At 41.1% G+C, this 24,431-nt stretch overlaps 1 protein-coding gene across 6 annotated transcripts in view; it reads right to left on the bottom strand.

The window, feature by feature from the left end:
- EXTL3 (exostosin like glycosyltransferase 3) overlaps nucleotides 1-24,431 on the bottom strand; it is a 79,360-nt gene that overhangs the window by 38,406 nt on the left and 16,523 nt on the right. For 3 of the 6 annotated variants that reach the window (XR_009183511.2, XM_058288075.2, XM_058288070.2), the window contains exons 2-3: nucleotides 15,859-15,955; nucleotides 11,805-14,378 (exon numbers count right to left, since the gene is read on the bottom strand). Coding sequence is in view for 5 of the 6 variants with exons in the window: in XM_058288075.2 (XP_058144058.1) it covers nucleotides 11,805-13,952 (2,148 nt within the window). In the remaining variant the exon portion in view is untranslated. The remainder of the gene's footprint in view (nucleotides 1-11,804; nucleotides 14,379-15,858; nucleotides 15,956-24,431) is intronic. The other 3 variants (XM_058288071.2, XM_058288073.2, XM_058288074.2) reach the window with 3 other exon arrangements.

The raw sequence follows: 24,431 nt of genomic DNA on the forward strand, positions 1-24,431 counted from the left end.
CCATGTGGTGCAGCAGTGCTCCAAAATGTATTCACCAAATGCAATGAAAGTGCCACAATGATGAAAGAGGTTGTTGATGTGGGAGGAGTGAGATGGGGGTGGAGGGTTTGTGGGAACCTCTTCTATTTTTTAATGTAACTTTTTCTGGGAGCTATGTTATCTCCAAAAAAATGATGGGAGTAGAGGGTGGGGAGTGGGGTATATAAGAACCTCTTATATTTTTTAATGTAAAGTTTTGGGTGATCTATTAACTTTTTAAAAAAAGATAAAAGAATAAAATTTTAAAAAAAGCACAAGCCACACAACTGATATTACTTCACTTTTGCAATTTCTACTTGAAATGCTGACTATACAAACAAGAGTTTGCTCACTTTTTTTCAAAGTATATCGATTCAAGAAAACAGTCTCCATAGCCACAGCAAATCCCAATTTAAAGAACTTCTATCCAAGGGGATCTATATATGAAAAGCAATATTTTCTTTATAAAACAAAGAAAAGTGCCTCAAAGAGTAGAACTGCATTATAACTAAATATATTTAAACTGTATCTCAGAGAAGCATAATTTACCTATAATGTGGGTGGTAACTTTGTTATTCACCTTGCCCCCCCCAATACTGAAATAAATGGGTATAACCATAGTTGGTACTTTTTATAGTTCATTTTATTTTTATGGTAATTACATCGAATTAATCTAACTAATGAAGAACCACCATTTTATCCACACACACACACAAAAAAAAAATGAGGAGAAGCTCTTGAGAAATATCTTTTTAGGAAGCCAGGAAGGGCCATCTTATTTTCAAAAGAACATTTTACTAGTGCAAAGGGATAACCACTAACTAGTTGATGAATGTAATTATATCAGGTCTTTAAGTTTATCACTAGTTTCACAGGTAACTCCACATCCCCACTAGTATTCAGCTTAAAATACCTTTTCCTCCACTTTTTTAATACATAAGTTTTTTATTAGAGAAGTTATTTACAGAATGATCATACAGAAAATACAAAATTCCCATACACCTACCCTGTTACTAACATTTTGCGTTAGTGTGGTGCCTATGTTACAACTGATCAAAGAATATTATAATTATGCTATTAATTACATGTTCAATGCTGTGCCTACCATCAGCATCATTCACTACCAAAATTTTTCCACCATCCCGAATAAAACTCTGTACCATTATTCATTAATTCCCTGTTCCCTACCTTCACCCCAGCCCCTAGTAAACTGCAGTCTAGCTTCTGACTCCACGAGCTTGTTTATTCCAATCATTTCCTAACAGTGACATGATACAATACTTGTCCTTTTGTGCCTGGCTTATTTCACTCCCATCACGCCTCAGCTCAGCTGTCTCCTGCTGCATTTACTGTGTCTGAACTAACCACTTCTGCCATGTCCTTAAAGCACCGTCCCCTTACTACAATTAATTGATGGCTAGAAGGGACTTGGCAATCACATGGGCCACCTCTTTCCATACATGGACAAAGTGAAGCCCAGAATGACTGTCCCCACCTGGCAAGTGGCAGAGCCAGAACACTCATACCTTCTGAGTCCAAGTCCAGACCTTTTTCTGCAAAACTTACACTAACTTTGTAAACCTCATCAAACCAAAGTCACCATCGACTGGAAAATACATTGTTAATCTGTGTACCATCAAGAAAGAAAAACTGCCAATTAGGAAAACACAAAATAGTTTATCACTTAGAATGCTACTTTTTAAAAAGAGCTTTTAGACTTTGCCTCAGTTCCAGGGCAGTTCCTGCCCAATTCAAAATTAATAGATCCACTACCCTAGATGACAGATATCAGAGCCAAGCAGCAGATGAAAGAAATCCATCCTGCCCTGCAGCATGTCTGACCAGTGCACAAACCGCTGGGTTAGCAGCCGAGGGTCTCCCAGACTCAGCCTTAGGAACAGGACAGACACATGAGGCTGGGGCCGGGAAGGCCTGGGAGGACAGCAGAGCCTCCCTGAGCCGCCCTGGGCTGTTCCCTGCAGAGTGGGAAGGCAGCCAGGGAAGCAGGACTAAGCCAGGTTCGGCAGTGGTAAAATGCTACCAATTGTAAAAAGTATCCCCGTTTCAGACTCGTGAAAAGGTAAAAGAATGTGCACCTTAGAATCAACGGAATATGGAAGCTCTTCACTCCTTCTCCCCAGCAGACTGCCCGAGGATCATGACTTTTTTTCCTGGAGTCCCTAGTAGTCACTTGGCACAGAACTGCAATTCTGCCAGTTCAACTGAACAAAGCTCTTCCTCGACTAAAAATTATTGAAAAATTCGATTCTTGAATACTCATTTGTAGATTATCAATTCTGTAAGGGTTAATCACCAAGAGGATTAGCTACACAAAATTAGTAATACAGAAATACACCACAGGTCTTAGCATTCCAAGTGTGATTCAAAAACCATCTCCACCTAGGGGCTTGTTAGAAATGCAGAACTCCAGGCCCACTGCAAACCTACTGAGTAAGAACCTTCATTTTAACAAGAGCCCCAGGTGATTTCTACGCACATTAAATTTTGAGGACTGGTCCACAGGAAACAGCATGGTCTTTGGAGCCAGTCAGAAAAGCGTGAGTTAAAATTCCATTTCCTCTACTTAACAGCTATATAAATATAAGTAACCTCTCTGTTAAATCAACACAGCACCATGTTGTCTGCAAAGTTGTATTTATCAGTCAATCCTGGCTGAAAAGCCTATAAACAACATAACTCAATCTAAAAACAACAGAAAACTAAGATGATCGTTTGATACCTAGAACATATCCACAATTATGTGTCCAACTTTCAAAACAAAGCAAGATGACCTGCTTGTTCTTTGGAAGACAGATGGAGTGACAGAACTGAAAGTCTAATGTCAAATATGTTTTGGCCTAGATTTAACATTTAGTTTTTTGAGTGAGTTTATTAAAGCCCATTACATGAATTCAAGAGGCAAGAAGAGAACAATTATGGAGTCCAGGAATAAAACCCACACCTACTACCTCTGGGTTGTATGACAGCAAGATTTTTCAGGTGTAGGGAAGCAAAGAAAGAGCTATTAGGAAAAAAAGAAAAGAAAAGTTTTAAGGATTCACAGGAATCCAGCATTGAATACTGCAGCTTAACTGTGTTTACCTTGCAAACAACTGAGGCCAATGAATCTGCTCTAAGAGTTTAGAGTGGGGGTTCTCAGTCAGGACTGATTTCACCCTCTCAGGGATGTGAGCAGTATCTGGAAACATTTTTGATTGTCATCACTGAGGAGGTGGAGAGATACTATTGGCATCCAGTGGGTAGAGGCCAGGGACGCTGCTAAATACCCAACAGTGGACAAAATGGCCCCACAACAAAGACCTGTTCAACCCAAAGTGCCACTGGCGAGACCCTGATGTAGAGGGAACCACAGCAGACAGCAACACAAGCAGTGCTCTGAAGTGTAGTGTAGTTCATTACCTAAGGACAAGTCAGCTTTTCTCATAACCACAAAGAGATTTCAGCCCTTAAAAACTTTACAAGTAAAAACTAAAGTTAAGGGTGGGGGGAGAGTAAAAGCTTTCTTCTAACAGTTCTGCTTCAAAGCTATAGTGCTTAGTGTCTAAACAGAAACTCAGCAAATCAACCACTATCCAGTCTAAGTCAGAAGGACAGAAGAAGTCAAACATTTCTAAATGTAGATAAGCACATCAGCACTGGCCTCTCAGTCTGAGAACTGGCAAATCAAACTTAAAAGAAATGAGTCAACTAGAAAGAGTGTGTTACTTTTAGGAACGAGTCACATTTTTTTTGTTGTTTTGTTTTAAATTAAAATACCCACCCCCAGCACTGGCTATTTATTCATGTTACTATGGCATAATGCCCTTGGATACCTTGTAATTGATAATACCTCAGAACTTGTGAACATGTTAGATCAAGTTTTCATTTTATTACTGACCAAAACGTGTAAAGTACCTGGCATACAGTAGGTGTTCAACACATGCTTTATAAATGAATGAATGGGAAGGAACATTTCATTCAGCCCTGCCCATTCTATTTTCAGAATATCAACGATTTGAGAAGTTTAAGTAGCAAACCTATAGATAAACACTCAACATATTTAATATAAAAGAATTATAACTAGAAAGGAAGTAGGAAACCTCTTGGTATTTAATTTAGTTTCCTACAGCAGAAAGTTCAATCCACAACAATCAAGTCTGGAGTAAGGCTCATTTGATACTCATTTCCATGTTTCATAGATAATGCTCCCTGATGATTCCTCACTAGTTCTTCTGTTTATCATCATTCATGAAAGCCATGACTTTGTCACCTCCCTCCTTTCTTCTCATCACAATGGAACAAGATAATCATGGCCTAGAACCCTACCATATGCAAGTCTATTCAAGTGCCATACCCACTGAATGGACTGGGAGAGAGTGTAAGCTACAAACTATAGTCCATGCTGTGTAGCAATGCTTCAAAATGTACAAATGCAAGGCAATGCATCTGTGGCAATGAATAGTGTGGCAATGAATGTACCACACATTCATTGTTGTCAGTGTGGGGAGTGAGGTATATGGGAACCTCTTATATTTTTTAATGTAACATTTTGTGTGATTTATGTATCTTTAAAAAAAACGATAATAAAGGGGGGGGTGAATAACCCGTAACTTCATTAGTTGTCACCTTAGATGATAAGGAAGTCTGGAATTCATGGATGCTAAAGACAACTACTCTAATAGGGTCCTTTCTCCTTGTAATTAACAAGGCCTCTCCCTTCTAAATCCAAACAGAATTGAAAATCCATGTTAACGACCAAAGTATCAATTCATGTAATACATGTATGATTAGCTACCATGTTAAGTTTGATTACCAACTATCAGCAAATCTCTCTTAATATCTAACAAAAATAAATATAAGTTGTTCCTTATGAACAGGAAACAATGGAGCATTCCAACAATTTAGTAAGTGATAGTTGCTCAAATGAAGCAAAAGAATTAATTTGTATTCAAAGGGAAGAACTACCGAAAAATGGGAGATTTTATCAAAGCAGCTCGTGACTAGCCATAGGTAGGACTTTGATGTTGGTAGGCAGAAAAAAAACAAGACATGAGAAGATTAAGTGAATCAACCCAAGTCATAAAATAGAAGTGATAAAATTAGAAAATGTAAGTGGAAAATATAAAGCACCATACAGGGAAGCGATGTGGCTCAACAGATAGAATGTCTGCCTACCATATAGGAGATCCAAGCATTAATACGTAGGGCCTCTTGGCTCGTGTGGTGAGCTGGCCCATACACAGTGCTGCCGCGCAAGGAGTGCCCTGCCATGCAGGTGCCCCTGAGTAAGGGTGCCTGCCGCGCAATGAGCAGCCCCTGCGCAAAGAGAGCCACCCCATGAGAAACCGCAGTCCGCCCAGGAGTGGAATCACACATGGAGAGCTGACACAGCAAGATAAAACAACAAAAAGAGACACTGATCCCCAGTGCCACCTGATGAGAATACAAGTGGACACAGAAGAACACACAGTGAATGGACACAGAGAGCAGACAATCCGAGGAGGGGAAATAAATAAATCTTTTTAAAAAAATAATAAAGCACCATACAATTACATAATGCCACCTACTAAGTTTAGTGATTTCTCTCTTTAAGATTAATTTTGGCACAGCCAAGCCCAACAATCTCCCATCTTCAACAAAAGGTATACATACACAATACACTCCTGGAATGAATTCATTCTACGCCAATCCACCACAGGGGTAAGAAAGGTAAGCAGTAACTAACACTGGCAGCCTGTCCTCCCCTTTCCTGTAGCTTAAACAGCAGCTTACCAAAGAGTTCAAGAAACCAGGAAAGGAGGCCCAAGAAAGGCAGGCAATCACAGGGGTCTATTTTTGAGCACCCATGGGAAACAGTGCTTGAAATGCTCAAGAGGAAAGGGGATCAACAGAGAGAGGGTAACTGAAAAATAGGTGCTTTGAAACTTCTTGATTATTCAACAGACTCATTCATTCAACAAACTCAGTGGAGGTGGCAAAAAGGAGACGAACAGGGTAAGAAGACAACATCGTGAATTGGTTTTCCATTTATAACTTTCAATATGGATCTTACACAGCATAGTTTTAACTTATGACACATATCTACTTAACTTGTAAGAGAAAAAGTGACCAATGATCCCTGCAGAATTAGGAGATAAAATAACATAGGTTAGAGGCTCAACATCAAAGGAGAGCATGCACACGATGACAGTAACTAGCACAGAGTAAATGCTCAAAACTTGATAGCAATTGTTGTAATATGAGATGAGCACTTCTTCCTATCTTAATTTTTATATATAAAATATAATAAGTTTGTGCTTTCCCAAGAATGTTAGATTTAAAGAAAAAGAAAACACATGCACTGAACTAGTCCTGAGATCTAGTTCTAATCCAGGCATTAATTAGTCTAGGGACCTGAAATTCTCTGCCTCAAAATCCTTACTTTGAATTAGCAAAAAGAGAACATACAAACTAAGAAGGGGAGACCTCACCTAACTGTCCTCCAAGTAATTTTTGCTACAATAAATCATTTGTGCAACATGACATTTTAGGGCAATTTCTTTAAACATCTTTAATTTTTGCTGTAATTTCTGATTTCTGATGGTTTTCTTCTGCATAATTCTCCTTCACAGCCATTCAGCCCATTTTCAAACAGAAAGGAGAGCCATAGCTATAGCCACCAAGCCATTCAGTAAAATTCTGTAAAAGAGAAGAAAATACCCAGCTATCTAGTGAAGTCTACCAGGTTTTATACAATCTTTGCCTGGTAGAAAGTGGCCAAGATATCTCTAGTTAACTTCATCTAGAAATCACAACTACAGGAAATTACCATTTGATTCACTCACGCAATACTTTTAAAAAGTAGAGTGAGCACAGATAACACACACACACACACACAACGTACCAACTTTCTAAGAAGTGCACCTTTAGAATCCTCTCCACTCCTGCCTGAGGCCTACCAGAGGCATTAAAGCCTCTAACATCCTGTCTGGCAGAGAATTCCCAGTTGAATATTAATGATGCTAAGCACTTACCACCTAGGCAGCTTCTCCTTCCAGTCTTCCTTCTTTTTCCCTAGTAGACTCTCACAGAAATACTATTAAAGCAATTTCCCTGGCATATTTACGCTCCCAAAAAACAACGCTCTCCTTGTTCAATTCTAATTATCAAGGGCTGGGAGGGAGAAAAGGGCAGTGACAATCTCGTCACTCTGTTGTACAGCTGGGAAGAATGACGTGTTCTGGCCTCACAACTGAGAGCCTGGGAGTCTACTCAACATCCGATTTGCTCGTCTCTGAACTCGTCAACCCCACCACCACCACCCTAGCCCAGGCCACGACCTCCTCTCGCCTCAACTACCACAAAAGCCACTCCGTACTTCTCCCAGGGCCCTACAGAAGCCATGCCCCCTGTTCAAACCTTCCAACGGCTTCCTAACACTTGGAAAGAAACCGGGACTCCTCACCGCGGTCTACATGGCCCTCCATGTCCTGGACCTGCAATCCTCAACCTCCTTTCTAACTCGCCCCCTCAGTCCTCCACCCGATGAACTGGGGATTCTTGCCATTTCTTGAACATACAAACTTCTTGCCCTTGCCCTTCTCTGTAGAGTCCTCCAGAATCCCCATGACCCTTTCTCTCACTGCATTCACACACCTGCTCAAATGCCACCGCTCCACACGGATTACCCAGGCACCCTGTATAAATCAGCTGCCTTTAGGGAGAAGAGAATTAAAACTGCTTTAAACTGAGGGACTGGCTTTCAAAAGATTGTCTTAGAAATGCGTATATGGTGTGAAAATGAGCAACGTCTTGAGTGGGCTCAACGACATTGTTAATAAATGAAAGGTGTCCTCATCAAAAGAGGCCAAGTTTAATTCTCTAGAAAAACAGATTTTGAGGTCATCCTTCTTACTATTTTTTTCTTTTGGTCAGACTATGTATCATAAAGGGAGTACATGGAGGTTTCTGCCTACAGTACAGCTGAATAAGCTCTTGCCAGATTCAGTCCTCCCACAGATAACTATAAACTCTGGGCAAAAAATACCAAAAAACAATTACCTGAAGGTATCAGCAAGTGAACAAAAGAAGGAATGTTATGGAGGGAAGTTAAAATTCACAAGGAGGTGATGGCGTGGGGAAAGCTGCCTTTGTTTTCATCCCGACAGTGCTAGGAGGGCAGCTGAGACTCACCCAGAACTGTCTCCTGCCCTGAGAGTGCTAAGCAGGGAGCTCAGACTCACCCGGAATCCATCTTTTGGGCCTGCAGACCAGAGAACAGTGTTTAGAGCAAACAGAGCCCCTGGAAAAGAAAAGGAACATTCCAGAAAAGAGAGAGCTATGGAAGGAACTCCAAGTTCTGTACACAAACTGCCTAATCTCTGGCTCCTCCTAAACCCTGAGGCGTGGTGCAGCTGACCAGCAGACAGCTAATGATAAAAGAACTGACAGGAGGACAAGAATAGTGTGTGTGGGGGGGAGAAATACCTAAAGCAACAATGACCAAAAATTTCCTAAAGTTGATGAAAGACAAAATGTACATATTCAAGAAAATTAAAAAAAGAAAGCCAAGCAGAGTAAAAACCAAAGAAAATCAAGCCTACACATCAGTCAAATTGCGACTTTAAAAGTAGCAAGGGAAAAACACCCCATTATCAACCCGCACAGGGGAGCACCACTCTGGATGACCACTCACAAATCACCTGAGTGGCGAAGGCCTGAAAACCGTGGCGCAGCGCCTGTAAAGCAACTGGAAAGCGGTGGTCTCCAGTCCAAGCAGGAGTTTCTCTGAAAGATTAGATTTCAAATCCCTTAGCACAAGCCACTCTCTAGCAGGCTTCTGTGAGATCGTCTCTGCTGTTACACTCCAGGATCCAAAGACCCTGATGGAATTGTTTATGAAACAGGCAAGAGACAGAGGGAGCGCCATCGCCCACCTTCACATCCTCTGTCCGGCATCCTACACCATTGAGAGATCGACCAGCTGGTGGCAAGCGCCCACCTGGCTGCGAGCCCATCACCTTGCCCAGACAGTACCCCACCTGAGCTGTAATCCTCTTTACCTACAGCATTTTGGGGGCAGGAGTGCCCGAGGACAGTGGCAAATAAAGCCAAATCCAATGTAGCTTCCCCTTACTCGTGTACATAATTAAGACAGGAACGAGGACTTTTCATATATAAATTCTATTAGGTACCCCTAAGATAATCTGCCTCTTCTTAAACATCTGTGGCTCAACAGATTTCACAGGTCACAAGTATCTATCATCTATGCCTACTGCTTAGTTGAGAACACAAGCATAAGAGAAAGACAAATCGCCCAGCATTTTCTAAAACAGCACCCAGGTTCCTGGGTTGATTCATTCTGCCAAAACGCGGATTTCAAATCATTTCCCCAGAGGACTGGAATCGAGGCTGCCTGGGAACTCCTCTGGTGCCACATCTCATGAAGGCCTGTGAATCAGACCATAACGGCCAGCTTTCGTCCTTGCCTGGGCGGGAGAGGGGACTCTGAGATGGATCCTAACAGTAAAGGCCATTTGGCTCTTGGGGAGAGAACTCACCCTCTCTATCCCTGACTCATGAGTAGAGCTGGCTCTATGCCCAAGAGAATCTCAATTACTGCCCAGAACACCTGCATCTCAAGCAGAAAACATAGTCAAAAGAAAATTGAATAAAACTCTCCAACTTGAAATTATTTCCTCTTTTTCAGAAGAACTAGAAAAAAACTTGTATTCCTAATAGGAGAAAACTATTGAGAATGGCCTCCTATTTGAACAGTTTCTGGCATTTTCCAGTGAGGCATCATACTATTGCAATGGACTGTATAATAATCAAAGAGAAAAACTTATTTCCAAAAAAGTTAAAAGAAAGGATTAGTTCTGTTAAGTTCTCTGATGAATTTCAGTCATTGTTAATCTAGATGTCATCAGCTTTCTTACATCCTATCAAACTCAAAAAAAAAGGAAAACAAATGCTGCTTTTTGATTTTACTATTTGAACAGCATCAATTTTCACAGAACAAATGCTTTTTATTATAACCACATTCAAAAAATTGTAATTGAGAAAGAAAAAAATGTGAAATTTATTGGAGAAGTCTATAAAAGAAATCTCCCCATTTATGAAATGTTTCCTAATACACAAATTCTAGAACCCTACACAGTCCTTCAATAGACTTACACTGTAAATTCAATAAGTAATAAAATACAAGAAGAAATTAGCAGCAGTAGTAAGAAAGGCCATTTAAAACAAAAACTGCTCATTACTTTGTGCAGGAGAAAGTAAGTAGTAACAGCCATGATATAAGGGGAAACTACCTCAGGGATATAAAAAGCCTTTATAAATATCAGTGAAGTTCATTAAAAACTGTATATATCTGATGGGGGGGAGGGAAGAACAGCCATCCTCAGTCATGTCTTTTCTCATTAAATGCATATATTTATGTTTAGATACAAACTGGCTTCCATCTCTTTTGACATGAGGAAAAAGTGGGAATCAAATAATTATTAAACACCTCTCTGGATCCCTTCCATATATTAGCTCACATTCCTTTTTGACCTTGAGGTCAAAGAAGTCAATTAACTTATCAAAAATCACAAAATGAATACTGAAACCCAGTCAAGTGATTTAAACTGTTTTAACTCCAAACGTACACTTTTTTTCCATTAAATATGCTACTTTTTAGAAAATATTTTACATCAGTTTCTGGTGAAAAAAAATTTAATTCACCCAAACATTCACCTTCTAAAAAATCTTCCCTAAAAACTGTACTAATTTTCTTAATCAAGCTTCTAGAAATACAAGGCCCATCAGACCAGTTGCCCTTCTTTGCTGTCCTTTTCTGGAAAGTACCCATGCTGCAAGGTAAGTAGATGCAACTTGCCTAAAACTTGCTCTAGAGCCTCACATTTAAGAGATGGGCAGGGGAGTGGATAGAGCTCAAGTGGCTGAGCACCTGCTTCTCATGTATGAGGTCCTCCTGTGGAGGGTGAGAGATGGGCAAAGGGTTGCCTTTTAGATTAAGTTCAGTTCAACAGGTGGATAAACGAAGTACTCTAAATTAAAGCCCTAACCTACCTATTTGACTATTAATTTTCCTGTAAAATACAAAACCCTAGCCATGACAGATGGAGAAAAGAATGAGAAAGAACTCCCAAGACACTCTAGAACAGAGGGTTCAGGATCTCCAAACCCCACTTATCACACCCTAACCTTCAGTCTTCCAAAAGAATTCTGTATTTGGTAAATGGCACAGGTCTTGTCCCTAAATCCTTTGGGAAGTGATCATTAAAACTGCAGCTTTTAGAATGAGACATACTAAAGTTCATTACCTCCATTACTAGCCATTATCTTGGACAAATTAACCTCTCCAAGCCTCAGTTTCCACATATATAAAATGAAGAAGTAGCAGCAGATAATAACATGTCATGTAAATACTTATTGTAGTGCCTGGCTCCTAAGTGCTTCATAAATGTTAGCTTTATCATCATCACCATCATCGACATCTTTCAATGAGATGAAAGAAGTCTATGAGACGAATGGAGGGGTTTTGTAAAAGTTCATGGGACCAATATCAATTTCAGTTTTGGAAGGTCCTACGAGATTTAGGAATTGAAGAGAAGAAATGGAACTGGAAAGGCCTGAAAGAACTGAAAGAGAAACCAGCAGAACTTTCATGGGGAAAGGGATATATATATTCTTCCTCGCTACTAAAAGTTAGGACAGCTAAAGTAAAGTCAGAAGGATGGGAAAGGGACTAAGAGTGAAATGCTATTTCATGCAGTGACACAGGCCGATCCTTTTCCTATTACCATGATGGGGACACCAATGTCAGGCCACAGAAGGTCCTCGGAGGGCAGCTTGGGAGAATTCCACACCACCACCACTTTGTTCAGGTACGGGAGGCCATTCAGCCTCTCTAGAGAGTTCATGAGCACTTCCTCCCGCTCGTACGTCAACATCACTACTGTGAATTGCTCTCGTGGAACATTGCCTCCGAGTGCTGCTTGAAACTCCTTGCCAGAACCCCCGGCTCCACCACCAATAGGCCGAAATCCAGTGCCAGAGCCTAGAAATTTGGCCTCTGAGGGCAACACAGGGTCAAAAGGCGTGTGGGGAAAAAGATGAAAAGGCCCTGGAGCAGAGTTCCAGCTGCGGTAGAAGTCAGTGACAGTCAAAGTGAAGTTGCGGAGGTATCTGGGCGAGGCGTAAGGCGGCTCTGTTTCTACTGGCCCCAGGTCCAGGTCCCCATTGTCAGCCATGTTGGGGTCAGTCCCAGCCGCCTTGCCCGAGCGATGCGGGATCTCAGCGGCTGCCTCTTCCCGGATGGGTGCAGCTGGGATCTGTATGCGCGTCCTGATCACAGCCAGCACGGTACTGAAAACACTATCGGCGGTGGAGAAGTAGGTCTCCCAGAGGAAGCGGCCTTGCCGCCGCATGGCCAGCAGATCACCATCCGAGAGGCTCCGTAGCAGGAAGTGGACCTCAGTAACGCGTGGCTTGGGCACCACGAGGGCGGCCTCGTTCCACTGAAGCACGTCCTGATAAGGAAGCTGTACCTGCTCTCCCAGCACGACGGGGACAGCGCCAACCTCCAGGGCTTCAAAGAGCCGTGTTGCACACCCAGATGAAATAAGCAGGTGAGGATCCCCAGGAGTGATGATGAGGGCGAAGGTGGAGAGCTTCAGTAACTCCAGGCGGTCTTCTCGGGCCCCACACAGGGCCCACTCGGTAGGCAGGCTGGGCTTGGGCTGGTTTTTGCAGGTGAACTCCACCAGGACTTGATCCAGCTTGCTGTCCTGCACTGCCTTCAGGGTGGCAATGATTCGATCGTCGTAGTCGGCCGGAGGGTCACCCTCCATTTCTTCCTCAAAGGAGCGGGCCTCCTGAAGGCTGGACCGCAACGACTCGATCTTCTCGCCCTGGAAGGTAAAGAGGTATTTCCGCTTAACGGGTACCTGCGGTGGGATGTCCATGAAGTTGGGCTCTGACATGGCATGGACTAGTGGTGATATTACCAAGTCGAAGCCAGGCCTGTACTGGGCAGCATAGAAAGTGGACTGTGCCACCATGGCACGGCCTGTACTGACGTTATATAGCAAATTCTGTGTATCTGACTTCCGTGACAGGTTGATGATGACATGGTTGTGCCCATCTGTCCGCCAATGGGATAGAGAATACAACTGCTTCTCGAGTTCAGCAGGCCGCAGCACTACCGGTTCCTGCATTTCTCCCACTAATATCACATAAAGGCAGGCAATGTCAGCGTCCTCTGTAACATAAACGTTTGCTCGTGCTGTCGCCTGAAAAGCCTGCTTGACCAGGGGATCCAGATAGGGGCCAAAGGCAGACTGGTCACTGTCATAAACATAGACGGGAAAACCAGACGTGAGCGGGCAGCGAGAATAATCAAAGCAGCTGTGCAGCCGGCAGCCCCGCGTGCGCTTGGGCGGAGGAAGGCCGGCTTCATCCTTCTCTGGGAGCAGGCGGATGGGCAGCGAAAGCTTGGGCTGATTCTGGGCCATCAGCTCTTTGTAAGAATGTTCAGTCTGGCTAATGACATTCTTGAGCTGCAGCAGGTCCTGCTTGGCATTCTCAATGCTCTTCTTACAGGCTTCGATCTTCAGATTCAGCTTGGCAATTTCCGTGTTCAGCTCCTGCCGCTTGGCTTCCAGCTGTAAGAGCTCCTCACTCACAGACTCACGGATGCGGCAAAGATCCAGCACGTGCTTCACCTCGCAAAGCTCGTTTCCAGCCCGTGGACCAAAAATCCTCTTGCCTGCCTCATCAGCTTCATCCAGAGTGGTGAGATAATAGTGAGCAATGAGAGGGAAGAAAACCAGAATGACGAAAAGCGTAAAGCTGAGCCACGTGAGGCGGATTCGGTTGGACCACCGCAACATGCAGGTTTGACTTCCATTCCCCACGCCCCCATTCCGCAACATGGTATAGCCTGTCATGAGGGCCTTCGTGGCTCTGCCCACTCGTCACGTTGGGTCCCTTGCCATAACCATGAGTTTCTACTAGACAAAACTCAGCTTCTTGTAACCACACGTTTCTTTAAGAGTGAGTGTGCTCTCTGTACAAGGCACCAATGTGAAGGAGTATTCATTTTTCTCGGTGAATGGAAATGGTCTCTGCCCCGATGGCAGCAGGTTTTAAGTTCTGGTTGTTGACCAAAGAACATGTCCTTACTCTACCACACAGTGAACGGTTCCACTTTGCTGCTGAGATAAAAGGGAGCAGGTTCCTGGTAACAAAACCCAGGAGAAACGCCCTGGAAGCAGACGGACTTTTTCAGTTGCCATAGCTCTTGTTCCTCGGTTTTGCTGGCCAATCAATATGCACAGTGAACAGTCACAGCTAGAAGAGAAACAAATGTCAGCCTGCAAAAGAAAGAGAACTTTTCAGTCTTTGAAAGGTTGTTAAAAAAAAAACAAACCCTTGTACATTCCTAGAAAATGTTTAAATCTAGTAAGTTGGAATACGTGTGTTTCACAGAATGTAAGTTCAATGTGGATTTTGTTTGGTATGAGTATTTTACTTGAGTTAAAAAAAAAATGGGGGGAAGCAGACTTGGCCCAATGGATAGGGTGTCCGCCTACCACATGGGAAGTCTGCGGTTCAAACCTCGGGCAGGACTCCTTGACCCATGTGGAGCTGGCCCATGCGCAGTGCTGATGCGCGCAAGGAGTGCTGTGCCACGCAGGGTGTCCCCTGCGTAGGGAAGCCCCACGCGCAAGGAGTGCGCCCAGTAAGGAGAGTCGCCCAGCGCAAAAGAAAGTGCAGCCTACCCAGAAATGGCACTGCACACACGGAGAGCTTACACAAGATGACGCAACAAAAAGAAACACACATTCCCAGTGCCACTGATAAGAAGCGGTCACAGAAGAACACACAGCGAACGGACACAGAGAGCAGACAACTTGGGGGGGGGAATAGATAAATAAATAAATAAATCTCTAAAAAAAATGGGTATTATGAAATGTCACAGCTCCATTCACGATTTTGTCTTGTTCTTCCAATTAACTTACACAACTTTCAGAGTTCTCATATTTGGAAGGCTGGAAAGGCCCAGACTTTGAAAAAGTGTCTTGTTTTCATTTTGTTTTTTTAAATTAAAGCTATATAAAGCTGTGGATTAAACAATAAATTTCTAAATTAAAAAAAAAAAAAAGGAATGGATAAAAGGGAGCCAGTGTGGCTCAATGGTTGAGCACTAGATTCCCACGTACGCCCCAATCCTCAAAAAAAAAAAAAAAGAAAGAAAAAATAAATGGATAAGGGTTAGTTTCCCAAAGGAGCTTCAGTTTAAACACATGTGCGCACACACATTGCTCCTCCTATGTAACTGGATCTAGAGCATTAGAGACCTATGAAATGATGATCAACTAAATTCACCAAAGGGTAGAAATGTTTGAAACAATGTGTTATTCTAAACCTAGGCGTTATCTTTAAATGAACAGAAACGTCTTCTAATCCAACCTAGGTAGTTATATTCATTCCTAACATGAAAAGTCTCCTTTTGAGCTATTAAAAAAATCAAAACAAAACAAGTAATAAGGACAATAAAAATTTTAAAGTGAAACTATCATGGAAAAGCCTAAATGTGCATAATCCACATTTCAATAAGTAACAGCTCCCCAAATATCCCCCCTAAAATGTAGGTCAATATTTCTAAAATACTAGCACTATCCTTTTGGTTCATATGTTCAAATCTCTCTAAGCTTTCAAAAGAAAATTCTCTGTACTTAACCAGGATCAAGTCATAACAAAGATAAATAAAATTTTTAAAAAATCATAACAAAGAAGAGTTTTTTAAAAAAGAAGACATAGTGAAGGTAATTCAACTAACCAATTCCTTACCATATGTTTCAAGTATCTTCCTTTCTCTGACTTATTTAAATTATATGTACTTCAGTAAATAATTTCTTGGAATAGTGAAGTCGAGTTTGCTCTCCTGCTAAAAAAGAAAATAGAAAAGTGACACACTTAGAAAATTACTCAATAATGAAGGTACTATTGAAGAATTTACATACCAAAACACTATGAAAAGGCTTGCTTTATGTATACAAGGGGACCATAAAATATACCACCCAAACAGAAACACTCTTCTAAGTGAAAAAGGGTACTATTAATAAAACACTGGGGGGAAGCAGACCCGGCCCAGTGGTTAGGGCGCCCATCTACCACATGGGAAGTCCACGGTTCAAACCCCGGGCCTTCTTGACCGGTGTGGAGCTGGCCCGCGTGCAAGGAGTGCGCCCTGTAAGGAGAGCCGCCCAGCACGAAAGAAAGTGCAGCCTGCCCAGGAATGGCAGTGCATACACAGAGAGCTGACACAGCAAGATGACACAACAAAAAAAACAGATTCCCGTGCCGCTGAAAACAACAGAAGAGGACAAAAAGAACACGCAGCAAATGGACACAGAGAACAGACAAGTGGGGCGGAGGGGAGGGGAAGGGATGGGGGGAAGGGGAGAGAAATAAAAAATAAATCTTAAAATAAAATAAAACACTGGGACAACAGGCATAAATTGGTTTTCTCACAGACAAACCAGATATATGGTTATCTATGTGTTCTAAGACAGAATAAAGCCAAACACTAAAATGTGGAAAAGTCCTCACCTTTTAGAAATGCATCTAAATTATTTACAGATGAAATGGCATGTCTAGAATTTGCTTCCAAATAAACTGGATAAGGGTGGTGAGAAGTGTTTAGAGGTATAGATGAAACAAGATCAGTCATAAACTCACTGTTGTTAACACTGAATGATGGGTAAACATGGGATTACTCTCAGGTTTTATATATGTTTGAAATTTTTTCATACTAAAAAAAAATAAAAAATACAGAGCTGAAAGACATATAAAGAAAAAGTCATTTGGAGACTGACTATATATGTGATCTAAAATTGCTAGCACCAATTTATAAATAAGCAGAGCCAGGAAGAGAAATACATGCTCTAATAGAAACCAAAATTCAAAAATGATTCCAAAGAATTTATCTCCATTAAGTTCTGTCACTTTCACTGCAATAAGGCTAAAGTGCCATAAGCATCTGATAACATCAACTTTTCTTCCTAAAAAGCTAATGAAATTGTTTCAAGCACAAGAGAAAAAAACAAATCCTCAGGCTCTCTGTCATTCTCTGGAAAATGTCAATGAAGGTACTAGGTCTTAAAATAATCTCACTGAAACATTGATAAGAAGAATCCGTAGAGATTTTTACTCCAAATATAACTTACTGGTCTTATTAATTCTAAACATCTGCTATAGCATACAATGCCTGATTTGTCACCCTGCTTCCATGCTTGCCCCTACCATGCATTTGCCACACAGCAACCAGAATTACCTTCTTAAAACATGAACCAGACCATTCTTCTCCCCTCCTCAAAAATTTCCAGTGGCTCCCCGGTATACTGCCAGGGTCTTCGTAAACAGCTCCTGAGAACCTCTCTAGTCCCATTGCCATCACTGTTTTCCCTGCTCATTCCACTTTGGCCACGCTGTCCTCTTTCTCAAAACCTCTTTGAATTTGCTCTTCTTCTTCTTTGAAAATGTTCTTCCCTAGGCTTTCCATGGTTGATTTCTTTTTTGTTCTTCAGGTCTCAACTTTCTTGGTATTGCCATTTGGTGTAGTCTTTCCTCCTTCTGATACTCTCTGAAAACGACCTACTGATTTCCTTCAAAATATATCTTCCTTGGGGAGCTAGTGTAGTTCAGTGGTTTGAGCACCTGCTTCCCATAGATAAGTTCATGGGTTTAATCCCCAGTACCTCCCCGGTACCTAGGAGTTGGCACATTCCTTTACCTAGTAATTACCTACCTTCCCCTCCAAAACGTAACTCATGAGGGCAGGAGCCGTGTCTGCTTGGATACCTGCTATATCCCCCAGCACCTAGCACAGTGTCTGGCACCACACAAGCTCTCTTATGATGAACAAATGAGTTATATAATTGATCACTTCTCATTCTACACACTCTCAGCTCTTCCCTTACTTCCACAAAGCCACAGTTCTTGGTGTTCTTTCTCTTTCCCTGATTCATTCCCCTCTGCTGGCACCAGCCTTTCCCATCTCATCCCTGAATTTGTTCCCCAAGGCCCTCGACACAGCCCCTTAATTAATCTATCCACTTCTCTTCTTTTTTTGGGGGGTGGGGCATCCTTTAATTTCTTTATATTTATTTTTTCCATCCACTTCTAAATAACTTCTACCATAATCTATAACCATTACTCAAAAAGCTACAACTCCAGCCATAGCCTTTCTGCTTTGCACTAGTAGTTCAGCATTTCCAAGTCTCCTAAGGATATCTCTACTAGGTACTTTGTGGTCATGTCATGCCTCCAAATACTTCCTCTTTCCAGTAACTTAATTGTGCCTATAATACTACATTCTTCATGTCACGCAAGCTGGAAACAACATGATACACAGGAAAGAAAACAGATCCTCCTCCATTCATAGATCCCTGCCACTATCATTTATTGTACTTAATTGTCAGTAAGTACAATTGTTTAAGTACAATTGTTTCTCTTTCTTTCTACCTGTGGAAGCATATATGCAACATAATCTTCCCATGCCAAACTGCCCCTTCCCAAGCATATCATTCAGTGGGATTCACCTTCACGCTGTTGTAGAACCATCACCACCATCCATTAATAGAATTTTCCTCTCACCCAAGAGAAAGTCAACACTCATTTTGCATCAACTCACCATTGCCCCTGCCTCCCACCCCTGGTAATCTGCATTCAGCTTTTTGTCTCTAGGAGTTGGCATAGTCTCAGACACTATCTTTGAGATTACCATGGAGCTTAAATTTAACATCCTAAATCTGTAACAACCTCACTGGGTGGTACCATCTGAACTTCAACAGCATACACAAACCACACTCCTATGCCCCTCTACCCCCACTTTTACGTAGCTCTCGTCACAAGTTACTATATATACAAGTCCAAAGCTATTAAATTTATGCATTTGCCTTTTAGATCCTGCAGGAAGAAAAAGCAAAGTTACAAACTAAAAATACAGTAGTACCAGCATTTATATTTACCCACATTGTTACCTTTACCAGAGATCTTTATTTCTCCATGTGACTCTGATCTGATCTCTTATAGGGTCAGTCCAGTGGTGACAACCTCCCTCAGCTTTTGTTTTCCCAGGAATGTCTTCATCTCTCCCTCATTTTTGAAAGACAGTTTTGCTGGACATAGAATTCTTGGTTGGCAATTTTTTTCCTTTCAGCACTTAAATTACATCATCCCTCTGCCTTCTTGCCTCAGTGGTTTCTAATGAGAAATCAACACTTAATCTTACTGAGGGTCTCTTGTATATGACATGTTGCTTATACCCTGCATCTTTCAGAATTCTCTATCTTTGACATTATTTTGCATACATGTATATATTGGTACACTTGATGGCATCCCACAGGTTCCTCAGACTCTGTTTACTTGCCTCCATTCTTTTTCCTTTCTGCTCCTCAGGCTAAATGATTTCAAAGATCTCAGCTTTAAATTCAGATACCTTCTTCTGCCTGCTCCAGTCTCCCACTGTGTCCCTCAAGAGAACTTTCAATGGTTGTTACTGTGGGTTTCAGCTCTGTTTGGTTCCTTTTCATAATTTCCACCTCACTATTGATATTCTCTTTGTGTTCATCTACTGTTCCCTGATTTCCTTTAGTTCTTTGTCCATGTTTTCCTTTAGTTCACTGAGCATCTTTAGACATATGTTTTAAAAGTCTTGGAATGTCCAAATCCAATCTTCCTTATTGACGGTTTCTAATGCTTTAATCTTCTTTGTCTGGATCATTATTTCCTGTTTGTTTGTAGTCCTTTCTTGAAACCCGGGCATTCTGATATTTTAGTGTTATTACTGAAATTTAGATTCTGGGACGTCTGTTCCTTAAGCTTGACTCCAGCTAGTGTTATGACAAGAACTTTCCTTGAATGCCAGGAGCAAACAAAGAAAAAACAAAAAAAGGGGTGGGGAGGGAAAGGAAGGAAAACAGGCAACGCCTCTGCCAGTTCCTCACGTTTGACCTGTGTGAGTGCGCTCCCTCGGGGATTGCCTGCACAAGGCCTTTGGGGAAGAGCTCCAGCAGAAGCACAGGGGCCTCGCTGATCCCCTGCGCAGTCCTGTCTCAGGAAGCAGTCCTGTCTCAGGAACGTGCACGTGGCCCCAGGAATTCCGCTGTTCACTGGAACGCACGCCCCTCTCCCTAAGGAAGTTTCCTCACAGTCCCAGGCACTGGCCCCAGGCAGGACGACTGCTCTCCCAGGGCCTTCTTTAGAGGACTGAGCCAGCCGCCCTCCACCAGGGCAAGCTCTGACAGAGTGCCTCAGGCCACCACCACACTGGGCAGCCAAGCTCGCTGGACGCACAGCTCCGCTGCTCCGCTGGGGAGAGGCCAGCCAGGCCGCCGAGAGAGCCAACCACTTTTAAGTTGCCTTTTTCTTGATTCAGGACTGTTGCTGTAGTTCTTTAATCGTTTTTTGTTTTCTTTTTTTTAGCTTTCCGGAAGATGTTTCTATCAATTCTTCCTGGTTATTCAAAGCTTCCATGGAGGAATAGAGCCCTGAGGCATCTCAAGCCACCATTTTCTCAATTCTTTTCTACAATAAAAATTATTGTGGCCATAATATGTGTAATATCTTTGCATTTATCCTTTCCTTTTATTCTACTGCCTCTATCTTATTTCTGGCCCATAACAAACTACAATATGTAATTTTACATTCCCCATAAAATTATCCTGTATGTTACCCTAAATCAATAATTTTATTTCATCTAATACTGCTTCAGCTGGAATGATTTCAATTGACCTTGCCTTTGAATTCACCATCCCAATCTGCTATATCCTATTAATTCCATTCAATAAATTCTTAATATTAGGTACTGTACTTTTCTCAGTTCTAGAATGCCCATTAAGTCCTTTTTTAGAAATTCCATTTATCTATCAAAATTCTCCAGTTATTTATTTTTTCCATCTTTTTCTTCGGCATATTTATAAGAATTAAATTCTTATTTAGATTTACCAACATGTTTACCAAATTCTTTGCTCAGCCATTCCATTCCTATTTGCATTTCATTTGTTCTTTTAGGTTGTTTTCTTCTTCTGGAAGTAGTTCCTTCATTGAGAGTCTGCTGGTGGTAAACTTTGTTTTTATTTCTGTGAAAACATTTTATTACACCTTCATTCCTTAGTGATGGTTTAGCTGGATATAATTCTAGATTGACAATTCTTTTCCATCAGTACTCTGAAAAATCCTCTGGATTCCAACTGTCACCCCCTATCAAGTTCATTAATTCTTTCCTCAGCTAATTCTAATCTACTAGCCACTGAGTTTTAGTTTCAATAACTATTTTACATTTCCCAAAGTTTTGTTCTTTTTTTAAGATCTGACTTCATTTTTATGACAGTATCTTATGCTTTCTCATGTTTTCTCTTCCTCCTCTTCATATCTTAGTTTGTTCTATCTACTGATTCTTGTTCATACTAGAATGGTGAATTGTTTCCTCACATGCTTTGTAATTCTGGGTTGAGTTCATCTTTGGGGGTGCTTTATTTCTGAGAAATCTATGTGCCCTGGGTTTAGGATGTGTCCTTCCGGAAGAGTTTGTGTTGACCTCTGCCATAATACCAGTCTTACCACTGGTAATATTACCATATTACCACTTTCTATGTCAATTTCTTAGCCTGGAGGTTCCCCAGACCACAGTGGTATCATAAATTTGAATGCAAACCCCTATGAAGGGAAGGAAACCCTTGATTATGAATTCTCAGTGAACGTTCCTGCCTCCCCTCTATCACCACCAACACTACTACAAATTGAGGGTCCAGGTTAAGGAAGATATCTCTGTGTATATACAGGCAGATTTTTTCTTCATCTATGTAATTTTTTTACTGAATGTTCAGCCCTTCAAAGATCCATGCTTCATCTAGTATCTTCAATTCAAATCTCACAGGCTCAAAACTCTTTCTTGTTGCTGTGAAAATTTAAAACCAATTTACTAAGACTAGCAAACGCCCTAGGGGGCTGTAGCATCAGAATGTTTACTAGATGCTTTGATTTTCAATCCTCAAACTTTCCCTTTCTTTCTTGAGGGCTCAATATGCATTTAAAAGGACCTGTATTTTTAATTTTAAGAAGGTTTTCTATTTATCTAGTCTATTATTTTGCCAAAATCTGAACCCTCCTTCAGTCTTTTTTTGTTAGCCCTTCTATACATGTATAAACAATGCTTACTAAAATGACATCATATATTTTCTGTAACCTTATTTTTTCACATATATCAAGAACAGTTTCCCACATCATTAGACCTTCTACTACCATAATGAAGAGCTAAATATCATCCTACAATACAGAAAGGCCGTAACTTATTTAACCAATCCCTTCTAAATTATTTACGATATTTCTTTATTATACTCAATGCCATAATGAATATTCTTGCCTCCATCTTTGCACACATCCATGGTTATTTCCTTAGGAAGAATTTTGTGATATGAAATTGATAGGCTAGAGTCAGAATATCTTACCCTTTCTTATAATTGCCTACTAGAAAGATGACAATTTATCTTCCCATGAGCAACACAGAGCATCCATTTCCCAACAGCACACCAAGAATATCTATTTGCCTCCCTACACTTCCCATTCTCTCTTACAGTTTGGTTGGAGCTCTAAGACTCGTTCCTGCCAAAGGGAATGTGAACAGAAGCAATGAGTCACTTCCAGTACAAGGCATATAGGACAGACATGGCTTCTCTCTGTCCCCCTGGCTCCTGAGAGACTGAAATTTAAAAACTACAAAACAGTTCTAAGACTGAAGAAACCCAGATCCCTGTGTCACCATTAAGGAGAACCACCTGACCCACATACGACTCTGGGGTGAGCAAGAAAAAATACTTTTGCTGCATTAAACCATGAGATTTCAGAATTTGCAGCTGAAGTTAGCATTAATTAACCTAACTAATTCAACTGAGTATTACTGTTTAAAAAAAACAAAAACAAAAAACTTCTAACAATGTAACAGGTTAAAATGTCACTCTAACCAATTTTGATTTCTGGGGTCAAAGGTCTTTTGTTATTTACTGAGTATCTATATTTCTTTCAAGTGCTTTGTCCATTTTTCTATTTTTTAAACTGTTTTTGTCCCCTACTCATAACATCACTCTTCTGCCTCACGTTTAAGGTCCTCTATAATCAAGCCCTGATCTATCCATCCACCATTATTTAAACTATTCCACATATGTTCAAATATTTTCAAGTACTATCCCAATATAAGGCATGTATTGGCCAAAATCTTGGCTCGAGTTGTGCCCCTTCTCCAGTCCTTCCCATCTCACTTTCCCAATACATATTCTGAAATTCTTTTGGAATGACATTCTCCCTCTTTTCCACTTACCCAAATTCAATTCCCCTTTGGGCCCATTTTCAAGTCTCATTTCTTTCCTAAAGTTTTCTGCAACTACAATGGGATCTCAATTCATATCAGATGATTCAGAACTTAACCAACTGTTCATTTTCATTTAGTTATTTGGTTCTCTCCAGCTGGATTAAAAACTCCTATAAAGAGGGTTTATTCTTCCTTATTAACCACTTTTTAAATCCCTCACAGACCACCACATAGTGCGGTCTTGTATAATAAATAATTATATTGGTTAAAATATTGTAAAATATTGTAAATATTGTAAAATGAAGAGAGAACTTCAGGGCTGGGAGGCTTGAAGCCCAGCTGAACTACAGTTAGATTACAGCTCCTGATGCAGCTCAGCTCTGAGAATTTGGGAATATTACATAATCTTTCTGAGGCTATTTCCTCATTTTTAACATGATGGTGAGAATTCCTACCTACCTCACATGGTTATTATAGAGACTAAATAAGATAATATACACAAAAATGTTGAGTAAACTACACTGCATTGGTTCCCAAACGAGTGTCAAGCAAGCTAACACTTCCAGGAAGACGGCAGATTAGAAAGACAAAGGACTATCTCCTCTTCCAGAAAATTAGCTAGAGGACAGGCAGAAACAGCCTGGACAAAAAAGTTCTAGGGTGTAGGACACCAGGGGAAGGCTGGACACCACCCAGAAGAGAGAGGGACAGAGGAAAACAATAAGTCTGAGGTGGTGCTCAGTAATCTGTTTTTGTAAAGACCACTCCAAATGAATCTGACATGGACTGGTTTTGATAAATATTGCATGTAAAGAACTGTATAAACAGAAAATATTGTTAATATTTATTTATATTACTTTATATTGCTCTGAGTAGATGGAGTAGACATACTTCTCCCTATTCCCTGAACATTATATATAAAGCAAACACAAGATTTGGAAAGGAGGAGAGAAGGCAGACTGGCGAAGGATCTTGGGATCCAAGGAATGACACAGTGATGAGTTTCCTGGGTTTTCTTTTTGACTCAGATAGCCCAGACTTGGAGCTGAAGAAT

The sequence above is a fragment of the Dasypus novemcinctus genome, chromosome 25 (genome assembly GCF_030445035.2).
Source record: "Dasypus novemcinctus isolate mDasNov1 chromosome 25, mDasNov1.1.hap2, whole genome shotgun sequence".
NCBI classification, from domain to species: Eukaryota; Metazoa; Chordata; class Mammalia; order Cingulata; family Dasypodidae; genus Dasypus; species Dasypus novemcinctus.